At 33.0% G+C, this 23,465-nt stretch overlaps 1 protein-coding gene across 1 annotated transcript in view; it reads right to left on the bottom strand.

The window, feature by feature from the left end:
* Nucleotides 1–5,163: 5,163 nt before the first annotated feature.
* w (eye pigment precursor family transporter white) overlaps nucleotides 5,164–23,465 on the bottom strand; it is a 35,303-nt gene continuing 17,001 nt past the window's right edge. Inside the window, exons 2-13 of the mRNA XM_089698984.1 lie at nucleotides 20,365–20,596; nucleotides 18,643–18,881; nucleotides 18,262–18,333; nucleotides 13,036–13,215; nucleotides 12,535–12,692; nucleotides 12,058–12,238; nucleotides 11,419–11,595; nucleotides 10,944–11,075; nucleotides 9,625–9,853; nucleotides 7,813–7,918; nucleotides 6,436–6,607; nucleotides 5,164–5,977 (exon numbers count right to left, since the gene is read on the bottom strand). Coding sequence (XP_089555110.1) covers nucleotides 5,876–5,977; nucleotides 6,436–6,607; nucleotides 7,813–7,918; nucleotides 9,625–9,853; nucleotides 10,944–11,075; nucleotides 11,419–11,595; nucleotides 12,058–12,238; nucleotides 12,535–12,692; nucleotides 13,036–13,215; nucleotides 18,262–18,333; nucleotides 18,643–18,881; nucleotides 20,365–20,596 — 1,980 coding nt within the window. The 3' untranslated portion in view covers nucleotides 5,164–5,875. The remainder of the gene's footprint in view (nucleotides 5,978–6,435; nucleotides 6,608–7,812; nucleotides 7,919–9,624; nucleotides 9,854–10,943; nucleotides 11,076–11,418; nucleotides 11,596–12,057; nucleotides 12,239–12,534; nucleotides 12,693–13,035; nucleotides 13,216–18,261; nucleotides 18,334–18,642; nucleotides 18,882–20,364; nucleotides 20,597–23,465) is intronic.

Below are 23,465 nucleotides of genomic sequence, written 5' to 3'. Positions count from 1 at the left end.
CAGCGAACAGCGAACAACGAACAACGAATAACGAACCACGATCATCGAACAACGAACAACGAACAACGAACAACGAACAACGAACAGCGAACAGCGAACAGCGAACAGCGAACAGCGAACAGCGAACAGCGAACAGCGAACAGCGAACAGCGAACAGCGAACAGCGAACAGCGAACAGCGAACAGCGAACAGCGAACAGCGAACAGCGAACAGCGAACAGCGAACAGCGAACAGCGAACAGCGAACAGCGAACAGCGAACAGCGAACAGCGAACAGCGAACAGCGAACAGCGAACAGCGAACAGCGAACAGCGAACAGCGAACAGCGAACAGCGAACAGCGAACAGCGAACAGCGAACAGCGAACAGCGAACAGCGAACAGCGAACAGCGAACAGCGAACAGCGAACAGCGAACAACGAACAACGAACACGAACACGAACACGAACACGAACACGAACACGAGCACGAGCACGAGCACGAGCACGAGCACGAGCACGAACACGAACACGAACACGAACACGAACACGAACACGAACACGAACACGAACACGAACACGAACACGAACACGAACACGAACACGAACACGAACACGAACACAAACTCAAACCAGGAGCGGTCCCAGGGGGAGGGTCACGGGGGACCTGACCCCCCCCAAAATCGTACTCGATACAGTAGAAAAAAAATCTAATTCTACAAAATATAAAAAACTGGCCAAGTGCGAATCGGAGTCACTCACACACCTAAAGTTCTGTTAAAACCAGATTTTGATCCCTGCGAATGTCGAAATTTGCGAAAATTTGCAGCATAAACGGCTGTAAAACTTTAGATTGCGTTGGCTTATAAGTTTGATTTTTTCACAGCTTCAAGGGTAGATTTAAGTTTTCAATAAAAATAACAGTCTGATAAATCCACGCGTTCTCTAAAATAAAACTGGCCAAGTGCGAGTCGCAAGCGAGCTCCGAGGGCTCCGAACATACCAACTTTTTAGTATGTTATAACTCTAAAATGTATCTATGTTTTAGCAATTTTTCCTATATCGGTGCTAAAAGATATTGCTTTTAACCAAATTTCAAGAATCTCTGTTCACGGGAAGTATAATGTAGGTTCTGATTCTCTTGCGAATGTCGAAATTTGCGAATAAATTTGCAGCATAAATTTAAAAAACACCCTTTTTCTCAGGAACGCGTGGACGTATCAAGCTGAAATTTATATCAAATACTCTTGTCTAAGGTCCCTTCATGTTGTGAAAAAATCAATCGTATAAGCCAACGCAATCAAAAGATACACCCTTAAAGGCTGAATTTTTTCGCAAATTTCGACATTCGCAAGGAAATCAAAACCTACAGTTAGTTCCCGAATACACAGGGTCATTAAATTTAGTGCATGAAATTAGGTGCTATATCTGTCTTAAAACACAGATATAGGAATAATTGGGAAATACATTAATTTTTAATTAGATTATACTATAAAAAATATTTTTAAAAATTTTAAACTTACAGGAACTCATGAACGCTTACAGGTATTAAATTGATATTCACACCAAAAACTCAGGTCTATAATATTTTTGAGCTGTAATAAAATCAAACTTCTATGTCAACGCAATTAGAAGATACAGTCGTAAATGCTGAAAATTTTCGGAAATTTCGAAATTCGCAAGGGAATCAAAACTCAAAACCTACAGGGTACTTCCCGTGATCTCAGAATCTTGAAATTTGGTACAAAGCAACATCTTACAGCACAGATATAGGAATAATTGCCAAAATAAAAATGTATAATTACATCATATAAAAAATATTTTTTTTATAATTTTAAAGTTTTTCTGTCTGTCAAGGCCCTTTTTCTCAGGAACGAGTGGAGGTATCAGGCTGAAATTTATATCGAATACTTAAAACTACGGCCTCTATAAGCTGTGAAAAAATCAAATTTATAAGCTAACGCAATTAAAAAATACAGTCGTTTATGCTGCAAATTATCGCAAATTTTGACATTCGCATGGGAATCAAAACCTACTCGTACATTGTACTTGTTGATAGTCCTTAAATTTGGTAAAAAGCAATTTCTGATAGCACAGATAAAGGAAAAATTGCTAAGACATACATTATAGTACAACATAATAAAAAGTAGGTTTGTTCGGAGCCCTCGGTGCCCGAGTCCAACTCGCACTTGGCCTGGTTTTTTTTTTGTAAAATATAAAACTCAAACTCAAACTCAAACTCAAACTCAAACTCAAACTCAAACTCAAACACGAACACGAACATGAACACGAACACGAACACGAACACAAACAAACACGAACACGAACACAAACTCGAACACAAACTCGAACTCGAACTCGAACTCGAACACGAACACGAACACGAACACGAACACGAACACGCAACACAAATTATCTTTTTTTTCTATGTTTGTTTGTAACCGACTTCTTTGGGCGCGATTTTGACCCACTTTAAACGGCCAGATTTCGTTCAAACTTTGTAGATTTATTGAGGACTGATAACAATACACTAATTTGATAAAATTATTCCATTTTTCAATTTGCAAAATATGATTTTTGTTAATTTATATAATTTTCATCTATAGTCGATAAGGTAAGAAAATAATTAAAATAATTTGGAAAATCCAAAAGTGCACGCCTCATAATTTTTTTTTAATAAATATTTATTAATTATTATTTTTGTTTATTTAATAACAATTAAACCACATCGAATCAGACCCTGAAAAATGAAAGGGTTCTATTCCTGAGCATACTCAAGCGTAAGAGAAAAAAAAAGACTCGATTAGTAAAGTATTTCGGTCGCTATCGTGTTAACAAGAAAAAGGATCCGCACATACAGACACACGGACGTCCAAGACAGAACTTTTTTAAACTGTTTTTTAACTAGTTTAAATATCAAAAATGACATCAAAAATATCATGAACGTTAAAAATAGTGTTTTTTCTTAATATGTGTGTGTATGTATTATCTTACAAGTGCAATGTATGATACATAAAGACATTTTAAGTTTGAAAAATCAGATGTTTTGCGCGAAGTGACAGTAGTACCCACCTCAACGCTTCGCTTATGAGGCGTGCAATTTTCTATAATTTTTCTCTACAGTCGATAAGGCTCGAGGTCGATAATCGATGTTAATTTTTATTTCCAATTATTATCTTTAGCCGTTTTCTCTAATATTGACAAATTTTTGTATACTAAAGAGAATTTTAATTCTACAAAACAAATAATAGTTAAAAAAAAATTAAATATCATATGTTCACTCAACAAAATTATTTCGTTATTGTAACCGAATCCTTCAATTATTTAACAAATAGTTTTGTTGAAGTAATAAATCGATTTGTTAACCCTTAATAAGGCAAAGGGATATTATTTCCCACATGGTTCTTTTTTCGAAAAATATTATTTATTCCTTACCAGAAAACGATATGATGAATGCAGCCACGCATTACTATTTTACGGAACATTTTTTAGTTTTTCTGCTGATAACATTTACGATAGTACTGTCAAATCCTACGAAATCTCATCGTCAAAGTGAAGTCTTGAGGTAATAGTGTGCCAGAGACGGTATTTTTTTATCATTTCAGAGAAAAAGTAAAAAATTCTGTACAAAAAAATACCGCAAGTAGATAAATGTTTTTGTTTTATATATATACTAGCGACCCGCCCCGGCTTCGCACGGGTGCAATGCTGATACTAAATACACTACAGAAAAATTGTGAACGTTGTATAGGTATAAAAATATAGCGGCCCGCTCCGGCCTCCGGCATCGCACGGGTATAAAATACATAGCCGGGCGGCCGCAAACGCTACGTCCTGCAATTTTTAAATCTGTAATATCTTCGAAAATATTCACTTAAATCATACGGTGTAAAGGGCCATATAGATCTATATTAAATGAACAATGTATCCATGGTATTTAATTGGTTAAGGATTAATGCTGTATTGGTTAAAATCGCTTCGAAAATTAGCCATTATTTGTCGTAAAAAGTAAATGACAAAAAAAAGTTATTGTTGGTTATCCATAAGAGATAGACATATACCATCGCGGAGTTTTCTGTAGACCTTTTCAATGTGTATAATACTTAGTACATTATTTTGATAAAACTCGTAGGGTTCAGCCTGAGTTTGCAATGTAAGCGGAATAAATGTAATTTTTTACGACATCACATTAGAAACCTCAAAAATAACAGTACTTCTCCACTACTTAATGGATCTTATTATACATATAAACCTTCCTCTTGAATCACTCTATCTATTAAAAAAAACCGCATCAAAATCCGTTGCGTAGTTTCAAAGATTTAAGCGTACAAAGGGACATAGGGACATAGGGACAGGGAAAGCGACTTTGTTTTATACTATGTAGTGATATAGCAACGGAATAGCTTGTTCAAGTAACAAATTTTATTGATAAGAAAACTATTTAGTTATTGCAACAAAAAAATTTATTACAATAACAAAGCGATTTTGTTAAAACAACAAAATTAACTTCAGAGCAGTGAAAACTCATTTGTTATTGCAACGTAGTTCATCTTGTTAAATAAACTAGTTGATTTGTTATTGTAAGTAAATTCATTTTTTATCACAGCATATTTTTTTGTTATCCCTGGTTTTGTTGTCCTAACAAATAATTTTTATGCGTGCATGTAACTTAGATTTCACGAGCCACGAAGAGTCCGCCACCGTCCGCGTCTGTCTCTGTGACTAGGTTTAATTATTTTCCGTTTCTATTGCACTAAATTAATTTTTAGCAAGTATAGAATTAATCTCCGTTAAATTATCTCGACAATAGTATGCAAAATATCTTGATTCCTTTAACTCAAGGCAATGCTTCTTAAGATATTATCTCAATGATAATCACTCTACTCATATCTGTCAATAAAATATCTATAATAATATATAACCATTGACACCACGCGACCCACGCTTTTTTTTAAATAAAATAATTTTTTTTACTCACACTATTATTAATTTATATTCATTGAAATTTTTAACACTATTTTCTTAATTTAAATTCATTTAAATTTATTTTCTATTTTTTAGTTCGGTTTTCTATAAAAAGCGTGTTTTTTAGTTTTTTTAAACTATTATTTATTCTGTAGTGTATTTAGTATCAGCATGGCACCCGTGCGAAGCCGGGGCGGGTCGCTAGTTAACAATAAAACACAAATCATATTAAAATATTTTATTAAAATAATAACAAACTAAAACAGTATAAAATGGCATTGCAGGAATGTATTTTATTTATAGTAACGAATTACACGTAACAGTAATTATTAAAAGACGCTCGAATTACTCATTAGTTGCAAGCAATATACACTTATCTATAAAAAAAACTTAATAAACACTAGGTTTATACAGAAATCAATATAAGGTGTTTGTACAGAGAATAGAAAACATTAATTATAACAAAAATAATACAGTACAAAAAGTAATGCGCCTGAAACATTGATTCTCAAATCAATTTCAAATTTCGTGTTAATAATTTATTATTAATTCTTATTTTCAGAATTAAAATCAATCATTATAATAATAATTGTTATATAGAATCGAATCGTTCCTTATAAAAATGCAAAACATTATTAAGATTATTATAAAAATTCATTCGAGTGCATGCAAAGAAACATATTTTTACAAATTTTTCTTTCACCAAAAAATATTGAAAGAAACATGTCATCATACACACAGACGTACGATACAGAACTTATCATTACATTGGTCAAAATTCTGTATAAAAAATTAAATTCGTAGTTTCCAGAAGGAATTGACATTTATTTTTTTCGACTTATTCAATTTAACTATTAATCCGATATTAATAAAAAAAATTCGCAACCTGATTTATAAATTTAATTCAGATAAATCGGATCAAATTGAAATTCGTTTTATTTTCCCCTGCGCGTGCGCCACAAAAGTGCAAGATATGCGAGGAATCTGAATCCTATGAACAGCAGCACCATGTTTATCACGTCCATGTTGAAATCATCCTGAGGAACAGACAAATATTATGATAAGATAAAATTGTAAGAATAAAAAAAAATATAACGAGTGAAGGACAACACACAAAATGATCTTTCTTTTTTTGTCACGTTGGAGATGATAAAATTATGTAAATTTTAATCCAGTTTGATGGAAAATAATAATTGATATGCCTACCGGTTAGAAAGGAAATTTTTAATTAAATGTGTAGGTATATGTTTTTGTTGGTAGCCTCAATGATATTTGGAATTTCATTAAAGATTTTTATGTTTGTTTAATTCTCACCAACTCCCCATTTACATCACCTGGGTTTAATTCTCGGCACGTAATATTACACATTACATACAATAATTTTTATTTTTTCATAAGCTTACCTTATAAGCTATTGAAAGCTTATGAATAATATGGTATGAAAAGTGAAGTTAGAAGAATTAAACCTCTCACTCTAACATAAACAACAATTTACCTCCGAGAAGCTCAGTGTGTCCAGCACGACCTTCCCTGAAGCAGGGCAGGTGAAGTTCTCCCTTGTGCAGGCGATGCTCTCGATACCGGTCCATTGGTTCACCAGCAACGCTTCGTTACCGTAGCGGAACCAGGAGAGGTATGATATCCAGCCTAGGTATGGAGGCACCGAACTGTGGACGAAATGTTTGGTTATTAAAAACTTTACTATTACTAAGGTTACGATACCTAAATAGTCACAGAAAAAAGGGTTATTTAATTTTTTTGCAAAATAATTAATTAGTAGGTAAAAGGTTCTTGAAAAATAATCAGTCATAAGAACTCTAAATTGTTGTCATAAAATAGAGTTACCGAAATTTAAGTGATTCACTGAATTCCTAATTAATATTAGGAATACAAAATGCTGTTTCGACTAGATACGGTAAACAGCCAAAAATATTTCAAAGACTACATAACATTTCATATAACCAGCACGAACTAATTAAACAGTAAAAAAAAATGCCTCATTATCTTAATCCTTAAAAATCATGACAGGAGTCGGGAACTTAAAGAATTTAATTCATTTCAAAGCTGTTAAAGTTCCAAGAATGCCGAAGTACAGATAAATGAGATTGTCATGGATAAACCTGAAACCGGTCGCGAATTTACAGGTAACGGCATACTTATATCCTTACGCAACAATCGATAAGGCCATTGAACGGGATGGTTAAAAATAACCTTCTAAATATAGCATTGTTAATATTTACGGTGCAACGAACTTGCATCTGCAAATGATGTTATCTTATCTAAATCATCACGGTCTTCAGGTATTAACGGTGGTATGCCTTAAAATATATCAATTTAGGTCAGGTATAACAGTTTTTTTTGTTTATGCCTAACGGTGTTCATTCTGTGGGTTAGAGGGTCACAATTTTGCATCTAATATGAACTTGCATTGAAGTAAGTATATTATATGATGAATCCCGAAGCCTATACACGTTTTTGCATAATATGGTATCTTGAGTTGTACCTTTATAAGTCTAATTATTGTGTTTACAACTTGTTGTTAATGTATGTCAGTGTTGTGTATATTATTAAAATGCTATGCCCTTTGGACTAGATTAGCTAAGAACAGGGATGAGTGGAAATAATTGGAGGAGGCTTTTACCGCAAAAAGCGGTCCTTATTATATTTAATTACATACTATCTTTCTAATTTACTAACACTTAATTTAATATGTATTTAAAAATAGAAATGTTATAGAGAAATAAGAATAATGTGTATACTAACCACACTAACAACCTACAAAATTTGTAATTAGATATAAGTAAAGGAATGAATAAAGGCCTATTTATTTATTTTATTTTATATCTATGCTAAGTATTTATCAAGAACTTACCCAGAATTTAGGAAGAAACCACCGAACAACATGAAGGGTATGATGATGGGCGGGCCGACGGACGCCGCCATGCTCACACTGCTGCTGGCACACGATATCAAGTAACCTGTTCAAATGAATATAAATTGAAATAAACTGTAAAACAGTTATTGTTTTCAACTTAATAATCTATACTGAGACTGACATGTTTTGGATACAAAAAATAATTATCCGCTGCTGAAAATTCTCAGTGATTCTAAGTAGTTTGTTTCAAAAGTTATAGACATTTTTTGTTTACATCCGTCAAGCCAAAATAAATCAAAAGAACAAAAATAAATTATAATGATGTCAAAAAATAGTCAAAGAGAAGTGTATGTTACTGGTTAGGTAAGTAGTGTAGGTAGTTGCAAAATCCGACCAGCATGCCCAATCCTAACTTGATGCAAAAGAGTATCATACTAAGACGGTACCGAATTAAAATTATTTAGATTTTACCATATTCAAGTAATTACAGTACCTACCTATAACATTTTATGAATGCTCAGCAAAAACAAAACCTATGTTTTATTTAATTTTGTATTGCATTCCAGAATCGCATGTAATAACTTCCTATAACGTAAGCATTCATTTATTTCACAATTTAAAGTAATTATTGATAATAAATATTATAATCAATCAATGCATCACTTCACAAATTGAATTTTAAGTGATTCTGACTAAATATTATTTATGATGATAATTAATAAACTATTATCTAAATGGGATTCTTTATTTTTTACATCATTGATATTATTTACGCGAAAATAATAAAAAATATCGAACCATGAAAAGCTGAGAATGCTTATCCATATAATCTAAACTAATCTTCACTTTTAAATATTATAAAGTTATAAAAAATATTCCTCATCTCACTAATTAGATTAGATAATTGAGCCATTAATTTTTTCATCACAGTTTCTACTGGAACAACTTTTTACAACATAAAATCGTAAACTAGCAATGATTGCTCAACATGATGTTAATTGAACTATTGCATCAGTTTATCTCAATAAAGTTTATTTCCCAGGCATCACGACTGTTTCTTTCGCAAGAAATAGCCCTTTACTGGAAAACCGGATTCCATGTAATAGCTACTACATAATGTCTAGGACATGGTCAGAATAAATTTAAAGGTTGATTTTTAATTCTTACATTAGCATTTAAAGACTACAGTAATGACCAAGAAAAGAACAAGTATCTAAACGATATAGCAAGATAGATGGTCAGCGCAGACAATCGAGACCAATGATCGAGACTCGATGAATATCTTGTTTGGGCTCTTTGGTGTTATATAAAATCTCTCTATTGCTAAATATAATACCAGATGGGTAACAATAATGACCACAATTAGAACTCTTATCAAATGTACTAACAACATTAATAGATCAGCGCAACCATGTCAAACGAGTTTCTGGATAGTTTATTTATGAGTTATTGCAAGCCTCACTTAGAAAACTTGCTATATGAAGGAGCATCGTTTGTTATCAGCACAGTCAATCTAGAACTGATGTGAACCTTTTCGGGTACCGCTTCAGCTTGTGCCAAGTGTGATATTATAGACTAGCTATACCGCTCGGTTTCACCCGCATTGCTACGTTCCTGTTGGTCTTAGCGTGATGATATATAACCTATAGCTTTCCTCGATAAATGGGCTATCTAACACCGAAATAATTTTTCAAATCGGACCAGTAGTTCCTGAGATTAGCGCGTTCAAACAAACAAACTCTTCAGCTTTATAATATTAGTATAGATTACGCTAATAATCACAATATAGGGAAAACATGAAATTCTTACCAAACGAAGTAGCCACATTAGTAATCAGCGCAGCCAATCCCGACGCGATAAAGAATCTCTCCGGTGCCGGGTTGAGCCCGATCATATAATACGCCACAGTGGTGAAGACGAGCGGAATGGTCGCGAACACGGGCGCCTCGGCGAGCGTCTTCGAGAGGAAGTACACGTCCGCGCGGTACATCCCCGAGTGGTGCTCGCGGATGAATATTGGTAGCTCGGAGCAAAATACCTGTGCAAAACATTGTGGCTTTTAAGTTATAAAAGCTGATTTTGACCAGCTGATGATTACTACTTCAAAAGATTTATTTATTAGATAGATTTATTTATTGCACGCCTCATAAGCGAAGCGTTGAGGTGGGTACTACTGTCACTTCGCGCAAAACATCTGATTTTTCAAACTTAAAATGTCTTTATGTATCATACATTGCACTTGTAAGATAATACATACACACACACATTAAGAAAAAACACTATTTTTAACATTCATGATATTTTTGATGTCATTTTTGTTATTTAAACTAGTTAAAAAACAGTTTAAAAAAGTTCTGTCTTGGACGTCCGTGTGTCTGTATGTGCGGAGGATTTTCTTGTTAACACGATAGCGACCGAAATACTTTACTAATCGAGTCTTTTTTTTTCTCTTACGCTTGAGTATGCTCAGGAATAGAACCCTTTAATTTTTCAGGGTCTGATTCGATGTGGTTTAATTGTTATTAAATAAACAAAAATATTAATTAATAAATAATTATTAAAAAAAATTATGAGGCGTGCACTTTTGGATTTTCCAAACTATTTATTTACTATTTTTATCCAAGATACAGGCAATTGCCTAGTTTGGATCTCCTATAATGATTAATTTTTTTTGGTAAATAAAGATTTTATTATTTATTATTTATTATAATTATTTATTAGGTATCTGGGGTAATCACGAGCATGGATCATTTGTCAAATTTTCTTTTACCCGGTGATGCTCTCTGATTAGTATTGATAGCTTCGAGCAAAATACTTGAACAAACGTACATTTATGCATTATGGCTTTGGAATTATTAAATGTTCTGGGCAAACTTTCACATGAATGAAAAACTAATAATAAAATAATACAAATAAAATGTATTATGAATATATTTTATATTAACAAATAGCGTTGAAGGAAATAAAGATTTTTTAAAAACTTGGAACATTTACGAATTATTTTAAACTTTTGATACTTTTTTATTCGGAGACCATCAGCCAACTTAATATTTCTGTTGTGTTCCCTAATACATTCAAGGATAGAAAAATAATATATTTCAACTTATGTATTATATTTGTATACTTACATTGATGACGGCGAAAATGTTCTGGAAGGTCATGTTAGTGAGGAAGAGGAAGATAGCACCGTTGATGTTCATGACGCCATCTTGGTCCAGATTTTGCCCGAAATATATCAAACCAATTAGAATTGAAACCATCTGAAACAAAAGCCACGATTAAAATTTATTCAAACATAATTAGAACATAATTATTAATTACTATTTTTACTAGGCAAGATGACTAACAAGATTGATCAAAAATACGAACGAATTAGTTAAGAAGTTTCTTCACATTGTTCACGATAAAAGGTAACCTAGCTTTCCACCCGTGTTCGTTCGCGTAGTCGTAGAAAATTTCCAAGTGAATATATATGTTTAATTAGGGTAAAACCTATGTCACAAAAAAAACATAATTTCTATGTCATAACAGAAGCCTATGTCACAAGAAAGACGAACAAAAATGCACCAGGATTTAAATTATAATAAAGATAAAGATACTTACAACAGTCTGCAAGAATCGCACTTTAATGAGCATGGGCTCCTTGGTAACCGAGAGCCAGGAGCGCCACAGCACGGCGCGGAACTGCGCGCACCACGACGCCTTGTACGGGGAGCGACGTTGCCGGAACGCTGCTGCGTTCGACCACGCTGAGTCCGCCCAGCCTTTTGATATCTTGCGCTGGAAGTAGTTTTTATTTAATATGTGTATATATCTATTTAAGTGATCTTGGGTTTTATGGTTAGAGAGGTAACATCAGGATGAAACAATATTGGGGTATACTTTATGGATAACCGAGTCAGTTATGATCGTTTTGATCGTAGAGTTCGCCTAGTTTTTCTATACCTTGCGTTGGGGATTGTTTGATTTTTCTATTTTTGTTGGATTGATCAGACTGTTTCATAGAAGAATTTGCTCGAGTTTTCTTGAGATAGGTTAAGGACGACTGAATTTATGATCGTGATTGCTGAATGCACGAAGCTTTTCTACATCTTGCGCTTTCTACACTACGCTTTCTACGCTGCCTACACTTCTAATGCATTTTTAATGTTTCCTATAAAATTTCCTAGGTTTACATTATCTAAGGTACATAAATACCTAAATAATAGGACTACATAAAATACTCATCGCAGAAGTACGTACCTCATTGAAGAGCGCGTTCTCCGCCTCAGCCGCGATCTTGCAGCCGATCTCGGACTTGGCGAAGGCGGTGCACACGGTGTCGATGGTGTGCCGCGTGCTCTCCTCGCGGCCCGGCACGCCCGCCAGCAGCTGGATGTAGTGGTCCGCCGGGTTGTAGTTCGCGGGACAGGCGGCTCCTAACCTAGAATTGTTTGTTCGATTAGAAATTTCTAGTAAGATATGTCAGCGAAAGATTGTAAAAGCATTACTATTATGGTCTAACTTGCGAAATTGCAAGAATTCTACCTTTCGGTTTTCACAATTTTAAGCAAGTTTTTATTCACAAAACAACTTCAAATTCCTACATACTTAAAATAGTGGTTAGTAGGCATATTCTTTTCAATTACCTAAAGTAAGATTCATTGTCAATTTTAAGAGCCCTAAAGCATAACATAATAAATGATTTTAAGATCAAAAAGGCTTTTATTTTCTACTTACTCCCTAAAGAATTCCGTAGCTTGATCAGGTGAGCCAAGGAAGGCAACTCTTCCATCCGCCATGATGAGGAGCTTGTCGAACATCGCGTATAATTCTGATGAAGGCTGGTGTATCGTGCATATTACCGTCTTGCCTTTCTTTGCGAGACCGCTTAAAACCTGCGAATAGAAGTATAAGTATAGCAATATTTTTGGTACCTTCCTAGGTAGGTACACTCTGACCAATTTAATACGAAATTGAAAGGAGAGTTGAACAATCAATGGAAATTTCTAATGTACAATTGTAAAAGTTATGCAGAAGTTTTCAATTTATAGAGATTGTTTTATAGTATCGAAATTCAAAATGGGCTTACCTACATAAGGTTATTCACAAGATGCACAATAAGTGCATTTTCGGAAAATTGCACTTATTGTGCATCTTGTTTTGCTGATTTGTGCTGATTAGAATATTGCCTCAAAAAAAATAAGCTATTTTTTACATTGATAAAACGAAACATCTTACCTGTATAACATTCTGTGCCATAAATGAGTCGAGACCCGAGGTGGGCTCGTCGCAGAACATGAGCGGAGGATCTGTCAGCACCTCACTGGCGAACGAGAGCCTCTTCATCTCACCACCAGATATACCCTTGAGCCGCCCTGTGATACCTATCACTGTGTTCTGGCATTTTGATAGCGCCAACTGGAAGAATAAGGTATAAGTTAGGTTCGTGGTTAGTCCACGGAAAAAAATCTTTTTTTTTCTCTAAACAGAACTTAGTTATATTTTAAATTATTTATTTTAAAAATAGTTATGTTTAATACTAGCCAGTATGTGAGGTACCTTTATATGAGCTAATTAAAAATATACATAAGGACGACAAGTAATACTCTATTATGTGTCTCAGTGAGATTCATTAAAATCAGTCCATTTAAAACGTCTAGAGCCTACTACCTACAAAACATTTGCTGTTAAAAATGATTTATCTAAATAACGTTTACTTAGTCGATAATTTCATCCAATGCAGATAGATTTAAACGCACTATTAAATTAATAAATGGTTTGAAAAGCGCCGGCGGCAACCAGTGGAACGGATTTATATCACTTTAGCGTATTTATTAAATGCCCACGAAACTTGACACTAAACTGGTCATAAATTATTTAAACTGTGAATAGCTGCGGATTATTATATTCATATATTTAATCTATGATTTATGTGATATAAAGAAGACATAGTTTAATCAAATAAAACTATTAATTGCATATAAACTTCACGAAAAACCACAAAATCTGTATTGTGAGGCTTTTATATGATTTCCTTTTCATGCAAAGTGGTTCAGTAATGCAATAATAGACAATCTCATTCATCGACTAATCTTCTAATTTCAGTTCTGAATAAATATTTATTTTATAAATACACATCAATTCGTTAGCATTTTCTCCTGTCACACAAGTATTGTCGCTTTTTTATTGTAGTAACTATACTAATATTATAAAGCTGAAGAGTTTGTTTGTTTTTTTGTTTGTTTGTTTGAACGCGCTAATCTCGGGAACTACTGGTCCGATTTGAAAAATTCTTTCGGTGTTAGATAGCCCATTTATCGAGGAAGGTTATAGGCTATATCATCACGCTACGACCAACAGGAGTGGAGCCACGGGGGTGAAACCGCGCGGAGCAGCTAGTATGATATAAATATGACGTAGTTAGTAGTTAAAATAAATATTAAAAATCTCTTCCAGTCTTATTTAATCTACGTATAGGTATAATAATTGTAGACAACTTTTCTCTGTACCATTAACCAGTGTACAAATACTTGTACATAATGACTCATTATATACAAGGATGACTACCTGAGATAATTGAACCAACGTTCACTAAGATAATATATATTTTGTCTTGTATTATATTATACAGGTATTTACATTACCACCTATTATAGAAATAGGACCGTTAAGTATGTATTTAATATTCTTATTATGTAAATAAAAAATTAGTGCAAATTTAAATTGAGAGCATTTAAGCTGCTATTAACATTTATGCAAAAAAAATGTTGAAGTATTACTTGTATGCAAAAGCATTAAAAAACCAAGATAATTAAGTCAAGTTTACATAGATTCTCCATTAGTAACACACGATTGAATCGCTACATTAATGTTTTTTTGCTTTTAAACAGTGAACAAAGTGATATAAACACATCGCTGAATAAAAAGAAATAAGGCTATGAAGTGAATGAATAATTATTGTTTTGCTATAAATAGAAATAAATAAGTTTATCTATTATTCTGCGTTCTATTGAATAGAATCACATCAAAGAATTTCGTATCTTTCATTTTAATGAAATCAGATTTTTATAACGACTGTTTTAATAATAGGTATAATGATATAATACATATTTGAGGTATGCTTACTTGGGTTGTTGAGGAAGTGATTATGAGGAAGAGGAGGAGGAAGAGGAATTTTCGCACACAAATTTAGGGGATGCGGATGAGGAAGAGGATTTTTTTTGAGGAAGAGGATGCGGATGAGGAAGCGGATGAGGATGAGGATGATAGGAAATTATAATCAAAATTATTAAAAAACAAAAACTTTTAAAATTAAAAATTAAAACAAAAGCCATTCTCCTGTCTGTACATATTGATGTTTTAGGGTTAGGGGAGGTTAGCTCACCCGATTGCGAATTTACAAAGCCTCTAAGTACTATACTATTTGAGTCACGAGCCGGACTCAGATGAGCTTTTGTTCATGCATATTACTCGAAAAAACCTAATCTATCTCAGTGCCAGAAGCGACATTAGGCGATTTCCACAAAAAAGAAACTAACTGGTAGATATTATGTAAGCTTAAACAACTTGTTTGTTTTTTAATTTAAAATGACTTTTGACATTCGATTCATCATTTTGATATCTTTGGTAAAATATGTTTCTTTTGAGTATGAGAGAAAATGTTATATTATTATCGAGAGAAGTGTTAGGCGCAGATATAAATATTTTATAGAGTACTAGCGACCCGCCCCGGCTTCGCACGGGTGCAATGCTGATACTAAATACACTACAGAAAAACTTTTACGTTGTATATAAAAACATAGCGGCCCGGCCGGCCGGTACCGCCGCAAACGGTACGTCCCGCAATTTTTAAATCTGTAATATCTTCGAAAATATTCACTTAAATCATACGGTGTAAACGGCCATATAGATCTATATTAAATGAACAATGAATTCAAGGTATTTAATTGGTTAAGGATTAATGCTGTATTGGTTAAAATCGCTTCGAAAATTAGCCATTATTTGTCGTAAAAAGTAAATGACAAAAAAAAGTTATTGTGGGTTATCCATAAGAGATAGACATATGCCATCGCGGACTTTTCTGTAGACCTTTTCAATGTGTACAATACTTAGTACATTATTTTGATAAAACTCGTAGGGTTCAGCCTGCGTTTGCAATGTAAGCGGAAAAAATGTAATTTTTTACGACATCTCATTAGAAACCTCAAAAATAACAGTACTTCTCCACTATTTAATGGATGTTATTATGCATATAAACCTTCCTCTTGAATCACTATATATCTATTAAAAAAAACCGCATCAAAATCCGTTGCGTAGTTTCAAAGATTTAAGCGTACAAAGGGACATAGGGACATAGGGAAATAGGGACAGAGAATGCGACTTTGTTTACTATGTAGTGAAGACTCTACTCTAGTTCGTTAGTAGAGTCCGACTCGTAACTAAAATACATACATATATTAGTTTAAATAGGCTTTGTAAATTCGCCGCCCGATCGGATCAGCATCCTCATAAATTTCCTCAAAATTTTGAGGAAGCGATAGCGGAAGAGGATTTTTTTATTTTCATTTTTGAGGATGCGGTAACGGTAGAGGAACCCAAAATATTGCGGAACTTCCGCATTATGAGGAAGCGGAAGAGGAATCCTCAACAACCCTAAATTGCTTACTATTAAAGCTAAGCTCTCGCAATTTTCTACAGAATACGAATATTTAGGTACCTAATTGGGAGGTGGGTTTCAATGCTTCGATTTTGCCTATCGACTCATGTCCCTTCCACCCACGTGATTAAGTTTGTTCAAACCTTTCTATTTAAGTATATTATTATATTTTTTTATAGTAAGTAGAAATAGGAACAATCGAGTATCGACTAGTACTAGGCTCTACAGGGGTTCTCACTTTCTAGCTATCAATTTAATTACATCACTCGCTAGGTATTATTTACTAAGAAACCCGATACTTCATTAGGTGATTGACCTATTGTTACATGACTATTTCAGTAAGTAATGCCATCCCACAATCACGGCCTTGTAATATTTGGGCCAATGTGGTTTTAGACCACTTAAGGTCTTCTGTGGTCAGCCTAAATAATGTATAAGTATCGTATTAATAATTAGTATCGATCAAATATTTTGTGGTAGATTAATCGCTGGACGTTTGAAATAGTATATTACACAATTAGACCAATAACAAATAAACTAGTAATAAATAAATAATAACTTTAATTATTATAACTGTGTCGTAAGAAATATCTGAAATGATACAGCTAATTATTTGATACATTAGGTATAGTTTTATATTAGACTTAATAGTATTTTATTTATTTCAAAAAAGCTTCTGGGATAATTAAAAAGCAGAGACCTAAGCCCAATTAAAAGCTAAATTCGTCAATAAAAGTATCTCTACGTATTGCATTTTCCACTGAAATGATTCTTAAAATATAAGATAATACACAATAAGCACTGCTCTTGATTTTTGCAATGTCTCTAATTAGTCTCCTAAACATTTATACTATTCTGACAGCAAATTAACGTTAAAATGATTTATACTGATCATCAATTTCATTTCATTTTAACTATAACAACAATTACTGTATCAGCTTGCACACGTAAATTTCGTATGAATTTAAAATTGAATACTTAAAGAGAAAGTTGTCGTTTATAGGGCAAACGTACAGAAAAGCTTCGAACGAACTTGAACAACTTTAAGAGGCTGGTCACTTCCTTATCAAATAAACGTTAATAAACATCGATTCATAATGGAAGAAAATGGACATTGAAATGGACGTTCTTTAGAATTTTACGATATTCTTTATAGATCACTAGTAGCATGAAAATGAAAATGTGAAAGTAATAAACATGAAGCATGTTATAGGTACTTCAACTTGTCTTAGAATAAATATTTGGTGTTTTTATTGTTGCTATAAGAATGATTTTTTAAATAAAATACCTACCAGTTTACCCATATTATATGTAGGGTATATCTTGCCAAAAAAGCACTTGCGCCGAACACTTATTAGATTATAAGATGTTATCCCATTCTGTGATTTCATTATTTTCAACATCTCCATTTAAAGATTTTTAAATGTACACTAGGTATGCAGAATTTGAATTTACTCAATGAGATCTTACAGACATAAAATTATTATAAATTTATTCAAATGTTAATGATAATAATATACTGGTTGGCAACACACATACTTATTTGATTCGCTCATTTAAATTTAAAAACGTCGCCTTGTTCTCACGAAAAGATTATAGAGATATATTTTAGCAAAGTGTTCGACGTCCATTGAAATATTATACAATCAGGTTTTAAATTTAATCAAATGAATAGAAGAAATATATTTCTAATCATGATATTTTGAACAGCTTCCTAGTTAGCAACGAAATCTATTCTTATGTCCTCAACGAATTGGTCTTACTTTTTAATTGTAATCTAAATAAAGTAAAAGTTAAACTGTACTTACCTCTGTTATAACTTCTTGAACACGACGCATGCGCTGTGCGTAAGGTATGTGCCGATCCATCCGTACCAAAGCCTGTCAATCAAATATGATTTTTAATTAGAAATATTACTATTTTATAAAATATAAGCGTGCTAAATAATAAGAACACACTTTTGAAACGAATATGTAAAAAATTGATTTCGTATACAATAGTTTCTTCGAACCTTTGTTTTACATATAGAAATTTTTTATTGTAGGTGACGCATCAAAAGGAACATTAGTTGATCAGGAAACTAGATAGAATTGAAAAAGTCGTCACAATCATTCATTTCCATCCTTGTTAGGAATGAGGCAGGTGTCACTGAAGACCACGAACAAACCAAACAATCAAATCAAACAAACCTGGAATATCAAATGTTCCTTCACAGTCAGAGTGCCGATGAACAGATCCTGCTGCTGAACATACGCTGACAGCGCTGTCAGCGCTTCAGGTGTAGCTGGCTGGCCGTTCAGCGCTCTTGTGCCACTGGAGACCACACCGCTTGGAGTTCTGAAGGTCAACGTGTTGAGGAGCGTGGTCTTTCCAGCTCCTGATGAACCCATTATCGCTAGAAGCTCTCCGGGGTACGCTGCGCCATTTACTGAAAGACAATACGATTACTTTTAGATGTTCTGTGGTAAAAACGGTGTATTTGCTGAGCGCACATTTCAGTTTATTTGTGATCCTGTATTGTTGTTGTAGTCGTTGGTAGATATGAATATACTTGTAAAATGTGTAAATAAGTGCATTCAGTCGCTGAGCATCTTTATGTTTGGCTATGAATTCCTTTTTTTGTGCAGTTAATAAAATAACTACGTAGGTAAACATTTACTTTTATAATTTTTACTATTATTTTTAATACATATAATAAAATAAAAAGTATTTCAACGCAGAATAACACTCGATTAATTAACTATTAAAAAAACCAAAATCGTAATGACCTTGTTGCCTTTTTCGCCTTTACCCAAATATGGTTCATTGTTTATTTTCACTGAAACACCAAACAACTTGTTTCTTTTAAATGAGATTCAGGTTTTTTTCACACAACGGGACAAACGTAAACATACTTTCACATTATAAGATTTAAACTTATTAAAAGTCTTGCATTAAAAACATTAAACAAACATTAATTATGATCGTCAATTATTTCAAAACTAATTTTCTTAATATCAGGTGTCATTAGCCCCTGATAATAAAATTGTGATTATAATATCGAAAGAATGAAGTGCGGAAATATAAATTACTCGGGTAATTTCAAGCGGCATACCAATTTCACTGGAAAAATTTAAGCATTGGATTATTTCATAAATTGATGTAAAAGACATTTAGTATTGGGACGTTACTGACTTAAATGTTTCAATATCCTGCCAAACGGAGTCTTTGTTTTTTAACGCTTGCGTGTCTTCAAATTTTACTTGAGTATAAAATATGCATAAATTAAAATAAGTTATAAAATCAGCGTTCTTTTGGAAATATGCACATTTCTCAATATATTTTCTTCATAAAGTTGCTATTTATAAAGAGATACAACGTGATATGAGATGGATAGTGAAGTATTTGCTTTCACTGCGTTACGATCAGTTGACGAGAACGCATCGACATGCAACGCTGAGGCAATTTTCTTAATCTCTAAAACATAAGGCGATTAATATTATATTATGTTGTAGTTTCACATTCCCTATTAATAGGACTTTCTTTATTATATAAACAGCATTAATACTGGATAGCCTAGAATTTAGTCAACAACTTATAAGGATGTAAGTTGCTAGCAATATCAATCCGTGGATTATTGTAAATTATTTGCACATTGTTAGTGTTTTAGTTATTTATTAGCTTACTTCAATAGCTAAATAATTAAACAGATTAACACCTAAATAATTTTAGCGAAGATCTTATCCTATACCCTTAGGTAAAATAAACAGCAGATATGGTACATGTAGTCAAATACTACTCACTACATAAAATGGATACGATTTTTGCGCCAACACGGCAAATATATTATGTAGATGTATGTATAAATTATAATATTAAGAAAGGGTGATCAATGATCATGTGTAAAATATCCCAACCAAATTAAATCTCACCATTTTTCAACAACTGCTTCCTCTGCTGGAACATTCGATCCGACGAGTTCCTCCAGAAGTTCCAGATCCTCTTGTTCCTTGACCTGGTTTCTGTGGCGAACGCGTTGATGTCTGCCCAGGTGTAGGTGACCTTCTCGATGCCTCCGATGGCACCATAGCTCCTGTTTTGTGGTATAGCGAGGGTTACTTCTCCACCACTTATGCGAGGACTGCCACTTGGGGAGTTACCATCCTGGAACAAAATGTTGATTTAATATATTGGTATAGTGTCAGTTGGTACAGTGAATATATTGGTAATGTTGGTAGACAGTAAAAAGGAAAAACTAATGTTGGTACACCGTTGTGCAATTTGTAATGGGTAATTAACTTTTTTGGTATATCAGGCAAAAAGTAATTAATCATCATGAACAAAAAAATGACAAGTATAAATACACATATTTCAACTCCCAGTGGAGCTTAGATACTTTAATAGAAAATATGCATATCATTATGATTGCATGATATTTAAGTAGCATTTAAAGCATAAAATAACTATGACTTGAAAAAGCCCTGACAAGTAAAATGAGCTTTGTAATAGCCGTGGTACGCGAAATAATTTGCCGTCTTTGCTACGAAATTTTAACTAAGTATATTTAAGGTTGATGTTCCGACCGTCCCTCCATACATTTTTGATTACCTCTAAACACTTAACACAGACACTATTTCTTTAAAACTAATCATTTTATCACTTCTCTATAATGAAATGTGTGCGCGTTCGACCTTTTTAATCAATAATTTACAATATTTACTTAGAAAAACAACAGTAAAATACCGGAAAAATTTGACACTTCTACAGTAGTGTGCGTGACTTTTGCCAAGCGAAACACGACATAAAGCACGACATCTAGCGCATAGACTATATACTTATTACAGATCTAGCGCGTCAATGTCTAAACGAAAGGCGATGTTTAGACATTGACGCGCTAGATGTCGTGCATTCGCGTTCGTTATCTTATGCATAATGAGCATAATTCTAATAAATCAAAGTTATGTGTAAAAATTGAGTAATTTCATTTCCAATCGTTCAAAGAAAATAACAATAAAATAAAATAAAACTAATGACCTTAGAAACTATGTTTTTTTTTATTTATTACTCATTATTGTTCGTCCGTCGTAGGTCTGTAAACTGTATTGTACACTGAAGGTAAATGGTACTGTAGGTACTTTAGTTCGGCGTCGTCGCTCGTCGGCTTGATATAAAATTACATTCTTGATTTCATTGACACGCGCTATGATTTGCGCGCGGAATTTCTTGTGTTGTGAATTTATTTTTGTATGCTATGCATTTTAATTGATTCAAATTGCAATGTTTCTCTAGTATGCATTTGAGACTATATTGTAAATTGTAATAATTGATCGTGGGTATAGTAATTAATTATTCTAATAACGCAATTAGTAATATATGTATTTTCGGTGGGATTCAAAACAAAAAATTGGCCCGTGATTTTTATGAAATTTCACCACATTGCAAATCACATCAATCATAGTTCATACACATGTATGACGAAAGTGATTAGTATTGTGGCTAACATTGACTCATCAGTTCATCACTGAAACCAGTGATAAATCAGTACCTATATCATATTGTGTTTGAATATTTTTAAACAATGATATAAGTATACAATTATTATAAATCGGTAAACTATCAAAGTAATCACAAACTTGCAAACATTGGTAAAATGTCCAGTAGTTTATGAGCCTATTCATTACAATCAAACAAACAAACAAAGTTTTCCTCTTTATAATATTAGTGTAGACAAACACTATGAATACGATCACGAATGCAAATTCGGGGATTTTCTAATTATTGCTAAATAATAATTGAATTCGTTTTGAAATACTCTATAATTTTTAGTGTATAAATAGACATTTATAATGTGGTGCTCATTTTTTTTGTACTGCTAACGCTATTGTAGGTACCTATTTTCGTTGTTTTATTTCAAGTGAACACGGCCATACAATTTTGTCACGAGCCGCCTATGATTGTAGGTACTTTTGTTAGGCTCCTTCGTCGTCCGCGTCGGCTCGAAAGTTCTTGATTTCATTGTCACGCGCTATGATTTGCGCGCGGATTTTCTTGTGTTGTGAATTTATTTTTGTATTATTATTATTTTTTATTTATTTTTTTATTTTATTGATTCAAATAAAATATTTCACTAGTATGCATTTGAGACTATATTGTATTATGTATAATTTATCGTAGGTATAGTTATTCTTATAACGCAGTTATATTTTCGGTGGGACAATTTGACCCGTGATTTTTCTGAAATATCACCACGTTGCAAATCACATCAATCATACACACGTATGACGAAAGTATAGTGGCTATAATTGACTCATCAGTTCATCACTGAAACCAGTGATAAATCAGTACATATATCATATTTTATTGTGTTTGAATATTTTTTAAACAACGATATATACAATATTATTATAAATCGGTAAACTACCAAAGTACTTCCGAATTTTCAGACAGACAAACATGAAACAAGTAGTTTGAACACGCAGTTTTCTTATACTAGTAGCAAAAATCAAAACCATAATATTATGTTTCCCTACTATATTTTACTAAAAGTCGAGTGCGTCGAAATCGTAAATAATAATATGTTTTTCACCTTCCTGGTTATTTTCCCATAGTAAATAGTGTTTTAGGTTTGTTGTTGTAGGTAGGAATAATAATAATTATTCTTACTTGTTGGTTATGAAATGTATATTGAAATAATTTACTTTTACAAATCATTAGTGATATAAGTTTTGAGTGAAAATGCTTGGATCAGCATAATATTATATGGTACTTCAAATACATGTTTTGATAAAAAAAACAATAGTGTAATAAAATAAAACTGCGTTTTATTGTAATCAATGTTGACAATTTTAAATTCCAAAATTATTGATCAATAAAATAGTTTACACCAACAAATATAACTTTTATTTTTATAACAATCGTTCATAATATAAACCGTAGCAGGTGGCGTTTTGAAGTTCTGTCTACTCATACAGAAAAATGGAAAACTTGTTTTTTTTGTAAACAATTTATTACTCATGTTGTTTGGCAACTCGAA

The sequence above is a fragment of the Colias philodice genome, chromosome 9, assembly GCF_061535455.1.
Source record: "Colias philodice isolate Cphi_HAF_F1 chromosome 9, ilColPhil1 Martin Lab GWU primary, whole genome shotgun sequence".
Lineage (NCBI taxonomy): Eukaryota > Metazoa > Arthropoda > Insecta > Lepidoptera > Pieridae > Colias > Colias philodice.
The sequence above is the reverse complement of the archived record's forward strand: the minus strand, read 5'-3'. Positions and strand labels throughout refer to the sequence as shown.